The 7,018-nt window shown below is 46.8% G+C and overlaps 1 protein-coding gene across 1 annotated transcript in view; it reads right to left on the bottom strand.

The window, feature by feature from the left end:
- Nucleotides 1–459: 459 nt before the first annotated feature.
- The window catches only part of LOC116941191 (attractin-like protein 1), a 41,845-nt gene continuing 35,286 nt past the window's right edge, over nucleotides 460–7,018 (bottom strand). Inside the window, exons 26-29 of the mRNA XM_032951946.2 lie at nucleotides 6,264–6,342; nucleotides 4,078–4,185; nucleotides 3,643–3,757; nucleotides 460–2,711 (exon numbers count right to left, since the gene is read on the bottom strand). Of these exons, the coding sequence (XP_032807837.1) occupies nucleotides 2,608–2,711; nucleotides 3,643–3,757; nucleotides 4,078–4,185; nucleotides 6,264–6,342 (406 nt within the window). The 3' untranslated portion in view covers nucleotides 460–2,607. The remainder of the gene's footprint in view (nucleotides 2,712–3,642; nucleotides 3,758–4,077; nucleotides 4,186–6,263; nucleotides 6,343–7,018) is intronic.

Below are 7,018 nucleotides of genomic sequence, written 5' to 3'. Positions count from 1 at the left end.
ACTCTTTGGTTCTATTGGGTAAAGTCACGTAGGTGAAAATAAAATAACAAAACATAACATTTATTATTATTTTCACCTACGTGACTTTACCCAATAGAACCAAAGAGTATGGATCCTAGCAGTCACGAAAGCTTTAAATCTAGAAGTACAAGATTTGTCGAGAACTCGATAATAAAACATTTTGAGACCAAAAAAATGAACAGAAGGCTGCCTCTCATACCGAATACCGTTCATCCGACAAGACTGAATCCTCACCCTCACTTTGTGGTGGCTTTGCACTATGAGAATGGTACGAATGCCAAATGTGCTGCTGATCTGGTGTGTGTACGTACGCACTTGCCGCAGCGTTGGTGCTTAAGTTCTGCTGTGGCCAAAGAGATACTGTACACGTCACACACCCAGTGCAACTACTCGCAGCCAAACGATAGAGCAAATCATGATTAAAATAAATCTCAGTGCTGTGGTTTATCAGTTGTGTTTTATTTAAAATATTTTCAAGTGCTGTGAATATACGTTTTTGTTCATTGCAGCGTTACATCATGGTGTCGATCATACGTAACATTAAAAGACAACATAAAAGGAAGTCGGTGTTAATCCAATTAACTCTTCACACACTACCCTATCTTATAGACATGACACCTTCAAATGTCAAGTTTATTTTGAGTAACTAGTTGAGAACTAAAAAGACCAGGAGCGAGTCGTTTAACAGAGTAACCTGAGTCGCCAAAATAACCGATGCTGCTATTGGTACGACCAGCCTGGACCCTGCTTTGTTCTGATTGAACAACCGACCCAGGTCACTCTCTGTAACTGACCCTACCCTGGTTTCTTGGGTCACGCCTGGTTTAACTAAATAAACGCGATATAAGTAAAAATGGCGTTTTATAATTGGCTAAGATTTCCAAGTGGCAGGAACAATTTGGAGTGTGAATGTCAGAAACGTTTGGGTGAAAAGGTCCGACCTGCGTAGCCAAGTTCTACCCCGTCTCAAATTTAGGATGTTTTACGCAAACACAACAATCCCCCGGATAGGTGTAACAGACTGCTGGGGCAAGTGCTCTTAGCGAGCATCTATGAAGGCCAGCATGGCACACGAGGGGGTGGGTGGCCAGCACCACGCCTGGCCGTCTGTCTTCCGAGTGGCGATGTTTACACACCGCACCAGGTACTCATTTGAGGCTGAGCCGACCTAGGGGAGGCCCAGGACCGGTTCAGATAATCACCACTGATGTTGGCCATGAGCAGGAATCGAATTCGGGTCGTCGGATTCGTAGCGCAATTCGCTAACCACTACACCACCGCTCCCTTAGCCATAGTCTCTCTACCAACTGCTGCCATCTCCACCCTTGCCATGTTTTACTTTTGCAATGTGCTATATATGTTTTAACGTGCTATAGATATTTAGGGTGGAGCAGTGTACTCGATGAACCAGAGTTAAAAGTCGCAGGAATGGTCTGGCGGGAAGTTTGGGTCAAAAACCACCACGGCCAACGAGGTGTCTCGGGTGACCTTCATGCTATTGTGGATTTACGAAGGGTTTTAATGATATTTTTAACGCATATCTATTTAACAGTACCAAGTATGCATTCATATAATTGTACTCGAAAAATGCAAGTCAATTGCCTCGTAGTTCCCCTGCCCAGAGGGATTTGTAGTGTGGGAAAAAAACTATTTAAAAAAAATGTTTTCTTGAAAGGCAGTAGTCTCTTGTTAACCACGCACGTCTTGCCAGGTGGAGGAAGGGACAAGAGCTCCTTGTGTCCTCCTCCTCCTGTGCCGCTGCCTGTGGCATGAATTACATTGCAGGAACACGTCTTTCTTTTCACCTGCCCTTTTACGGTTGGCTGCTTACCTGGCATTTATTTGACGACTATTTCTGATAGGACATGAACGCTTGCCATTCTCTTTAAAGATGCTGCCTGTATGAATCACACGTGCCTACTAAAAATAATAGTAAAAGGGGGACTGTTTTAGAAAAAAATAGCTTTTCACCCCTAAATCGACTTTCAAAGCTCATCGTATCACGTGGGATATTTTTGGTGGGAACAAAAAACTTCGTCAGCAATTTTCTGCTTTGAATATCGGTGTGCGGTAGAGCATAGAGGTTTAACACATCCGCAGCCTACCACGTGAACGGGCATAGCTGACAAGTACGTTTCATGACGGTTATGTGCACGTCGCATATGAGCAAATGAATGCAACTAGGCCCGAGGCTTCCTGCAAGGCTCCGTGAGCTCTCACATCTTCACACTCAATTTACTCTCGGCATGAGCACAAACTCTTACAGCTCCGCGTGGTGGCAGTCAGAATCACAATTCAAAACCTGCGTGGTCTAATGCAGCGTTGCGTACTGTGCCTCAGCAGTTCCTTATCCTCGCGTGTGTACGTGCGTATGTGTGTTGAACTTCTTTCGCACCGCATGTAGCCAACCGTGCTAATCGGAGGTTACATGTGAATCAAGCAGGGCAGATCACATTGCTTTCAAATGGGTCCGTGAACGAATTGATGCAGCTTCGTATCGATTTGAGCGCTCACGTCACCGCGGTTTAAATATGCAAAGGTGTACTATCGTGGTTTTCATCTTTGCCGACGAGTGCAGAGCGTGGTTCACAACACTTGGTGCTTGCGGCTTCGCGCGGCCGTCGCCTTTTCCCTGCCTTCAGCTGCGCGCTGATGCAACAGATCAATCAAGGCACTGCCCACCGCCAACCCTGCGCGCGCACACGGACAGAGAAATCACACACAAGCGTTGGAACCATCAAAACTAAATCGGAATAAAACTCTAATATAAATTTATTTGTACCAAGGCTCCCACAAGGCCATGCGGGAGGGCGTACGGCACAGTTTGGTGCCAGCTATCGAAGATTGCGGTCGTGTCGCTACAGTTCTCTGCGGTGAGTACAATGTCTTTAAAAACAACGACGCTATGCCTCTCTTGCATGTTTCGATATTCAGCGGTGAACGGGAGCCACACTGCAACTTGCAAACATCTGGGGAAAAGGTGAAATAAGGCATCTGGCACTGGCAAGTGCCGATCACTGAGCCTTAACTTCAGTTGAACAGTTCAGATGAACGTTGGCATGCAAAATTGCTGAGAACATGACCAAAAGGATCATTTGGAGCTCTAGCAGCCACAACTGTTGACAGCTGCTGCAGGATTTTCTGATGAATACTTGACCCAGTTCTTACATGCTTGTGCACATGTGCATTAATTGCTGTAAGTTCATGCATGGTACAGTGTCGCTTATCCAACCTTCGCAAGTCGGCCCAGACCAGTTAACCTGCTGAAACGAGTGAAGTGTTTGTGCATTTTCTAGAGGTGTTCACAAGTCCCACCTTTTCACAAATATTCCCATTTCTCAGTCCCCAGTGAGTTGAATATGCAACATGTCCGTATGTACGTTGAACTTCCGCACCGTACGTAGCAATCCGTTCGAATTGGAGGTGCGGGGGAAGGACAACAAACTAAACACAAAGAGCAGTTCTAAAGAAATGAGTTTCCAATCTAGATGAAGGTGCATAGTGGCTTCCTAATGAACGAGCATTCCAGACGGCACATCTGAAAACGCGTGATGCAGTGACCGTCTTTGTTCGATGGCGAGCCAAAAACATTGTGTGTGTGTGTGTGCACGCTCCACAGACCCGACTGTCCAGGGGGAGGTGCATTGTTGAGTCCGTGTGGCAGCATTATAGCGATGGAGACGATGGTGGCGCGGTTGTCGGTACATGGCTGCAGGGCGATGGGCTTTGGCAGCATCTGTTGGTGCAACAGCAGCAGTGGCGCATGCGTTCGAACGCACCTGTGTGGCATTGTGTCTGTCCGATTAGCACGGTAGGCTACATATACGGTGCCAAAGAAGTTCTGCATACATTCAGCATTATAAATGTATTGTGGGAGCAGTCAAGCAATTCACATCCAAGTGTCTAGCATGACAATGCTTATTACCATTAATTTGACCTCAGAATTAAGCACCGACGCTAAAATCTGTGGTGGAAGACTTTTTTCCAGGAGCAACTGATCAACTCATTCCACACCCTGGACGTCGCAGGGGTGTTATAGGGTTGTGAGAGACGAACCGGGAATGGCTCCGTGAAGGTGAGGAATGGCTCTTCCCGCAGGGGCAGCACCAGGCTGACAGAGGCAACAGGGCGGCTTCCCATCTGCTGCTTTTCACGCACCAGCATCTGGACCAGCACACACATACGCGCTCACACGCTGGATCTCACTGTCACCTGTGATGACTCATGCCGCTTTCGAATGTTTTCTAGGCTGTGTACCGTAGGTAGCTCTAGCACACTTCTTGCCTGCTCTGCATTCCTGTCAACCTGTATATCCCCCATGGTGCTCTTGGGAAACCCATGAGCTGTAATTTTCTGCAAGGGTATACAGGATTGTATGGCCATCGAATCATCTCGATCTTGCCCTCGCTTGGAAAAAAAAATCATCACTCATGACATCTCCCTCCCACTGGCGTCAAATCAACTTTCATAAATTACAAGCGGTCGCCCTCAGCATTGCGACAAAATACACGGACTTTCCTCCACCTGTCTTTCCCATCTCATGTTGTGCCATCCACTCCAGAATGAATTCCTTCTGTTGACATCCCCCGGGGGCGGCCTCATACCCTCCGATGCTTTATTTTCAAATCTGTCTCTAGAACGCAATTTGAAGCTGATCAGGATACAAGGCATATTAGCGATCAATATGCTATGAATGCAATGGATTGTAAACTGAGTAGACAGTAGAGAGAGGGATATGAGTAGGCACTGAATATGAACTTGAAACATAATTTTTCAAAGTCAATACAAAGATTCGTATTTATTTTCAGTATTAATGACAATCATTTTATGCCAAAATCCTTGTCATTAAACCACCAGTGCATCACTGCTACGTGTTCACTACCTAATAAGAGCTCACACACGGGTTAAGCCAAACATCGCCACGTGACGACGACGATGATGTTGTTGATGAATTCAAGTCGTGACAAATCTCGTCGCCGGTCTGCTTCTTTCATATGACGGGAGGACAATGGGACGCGTCGAGTTTTGGCGATCCGTGCTCGGTGGCTTCCCGAGATGCCGAGTGGGCAAATTAAGCTCCTCCCGCAACCTGTCTCAGTGCAGGGCCGGTCGATATGATAAGTTCCACGCTCCGATACTCGGGGGCCACAGTCGCACTTGGAGGTCACATCCCTCGTCGTCCGCTCGTGAAGCCGGGGGGCCCACTGCGTCATGCCCCCCCCCCTCCCCTATCGGGTCCTGTCCCTCCGTGTGGAGTCTGTTAAGTGTTTGTCTGTTGTCTTGGAGGGAGGTCAAAGCCAGGGAACTCTGATGTTAGGTCAGCGACAAGTTGTTGGTTTTTCGTGTTGCATGCATCCTACATGCTACGATTCCATCCCACGATTCTTAAGTCACAGGTGACGAGCTGGATTGGTTTTAGTTTGATTAGTACTTTGGGACGTAAAAATGTCTTTATAAAAGGGACAATGTTGTCGGATCATGGATTCATGACAATAATTTCGGCATAAATTAACCACATGGGTTAACCCAACAAATATGGATCATTTCTAAATGTTCTTGTACTGTTACTACCATTTAAAAGATAAATTATGTTACCAGGTAAGGCCCATTGAGCAATATAGCTCTTTTTCAGAACCAACCTGGCTATCACAAATAATAGCTCAACGAAGTGGCACATCACGTGGAAATTTATAGCATACTCTTTGGTTCTTTCGGTAAAGTCACGTAGGTAGAAAATAAAATAAATTAACTCACGACATTTTGGGCGCAACACAAGCGTCCGTCATCAGGTGGGACAACCACAGCAAGAAACAATTGCTGAAGTGGCAAAAGGGCTGCCGTGACAAGAGGCTTTATAGGTAAGAGGGGGGGAGGAGCCAGGGAGGACAGACAGAGAGGGGGGTGTGGGGTAGGGGCAGTGAAGACGTTGCTAGAGGGATTAGGAAACGAGCAAGAACAAAATGCCGGGGGGTGGGGGGGGAGTGGGCGGGGCTGGGAGTGGGAAGCTGAAGTAGCTGGAGATGCGGAAATGAAGGCAACACCATAAAGCATTTAAGGTTTAACTTAGTTAATAACATCCTTCCAATTATTATAGCAGCCAAATACTCGTCAAACTTACGTTACACTCCTTACCAATGTAACTCGGCACGCCAGCACACATTTAACCCTTTCGCTGTGTACCCATCATTCCCATCGTGGCACCTCTAATCCCCCTCTCTGTTCTCAAGTTCCCCAATGGGTACCTCTCTTCTGTGGGATGCCCAGCAGCTGTGCTTGATCTTCCACACAACGGCTGCTAGCAGCAGCAGGGAAAGGAAGCAGCTGCAACAGAACGGTGTGTGAAGCACAGCATCGTTAATAATAATATTAATACGACTTTTTATTTTATAGCACGGCATCATTCATGACAACAGCATCCCACAACGCTGTACATTGATCATATATAAAGACCAAATCCCACACGCGGTTGGCTACACACGGCGTAAAATAAGCCCAACACACACACACACCAAGCAAATGAAAACACTATTACCAAGAAAAATCAAAAATGAATAAAAAATTCAGAAATGGCACCAAAACAAAAAGCACAAACAACAAAAAAGTGATAAAATCACAGTCCCAACCTGCCAACCTCGCCAGGAAACATTCACAGGAGGAGCGGCGGTGGAGTGGCCAAAAAGTTACGACTCGATAATACCAATCGGTCCACTGTCCAAAAAGCGATTTCCTATTTTTCACCGTATGCCTCGATGAAGAATAAAAAAGGCCTTTAGTTCAGATGTGAATAATGATGTAGAGACGGTCATAGGGTCACTGTGGCGTGTGCGCCATCTAGGGTCACAAGCCGGTCTCTCTCTGGCACTGGCGTAGGTAGGGCAAAGAAGCGAGCCCTAGAGGACATGGCCCCGTTGATGGGTAGAGAGAGGACACGTGAAGACGTGACCTTGGGGTGATCCCGAGAGGGCACGTGACCGGCACAGGGTAGCAAGGGGGCCCA

The sequence above is a fragment of the Petromyzon marinus genome, chromosome 11, assembly GCF_048934315.1.
Source record: "Petromyzon marinus isolate PM22_M1 ecotype Great Lakes invasive population chromosome 11, UKy_Petmar_22M1.pri1.0, whole genome shotgun sequence".
Taxonomy (NCBI): Eukaryota; Metazoa; Chordata; class Hyperoartia; order Petromyzontiformes; family Petromyzontidae; genus Petromyzon; species Petromyzon marinus.
This window is presented reverse-complemented; position numbering and strand designations above follow the sequence as displayed.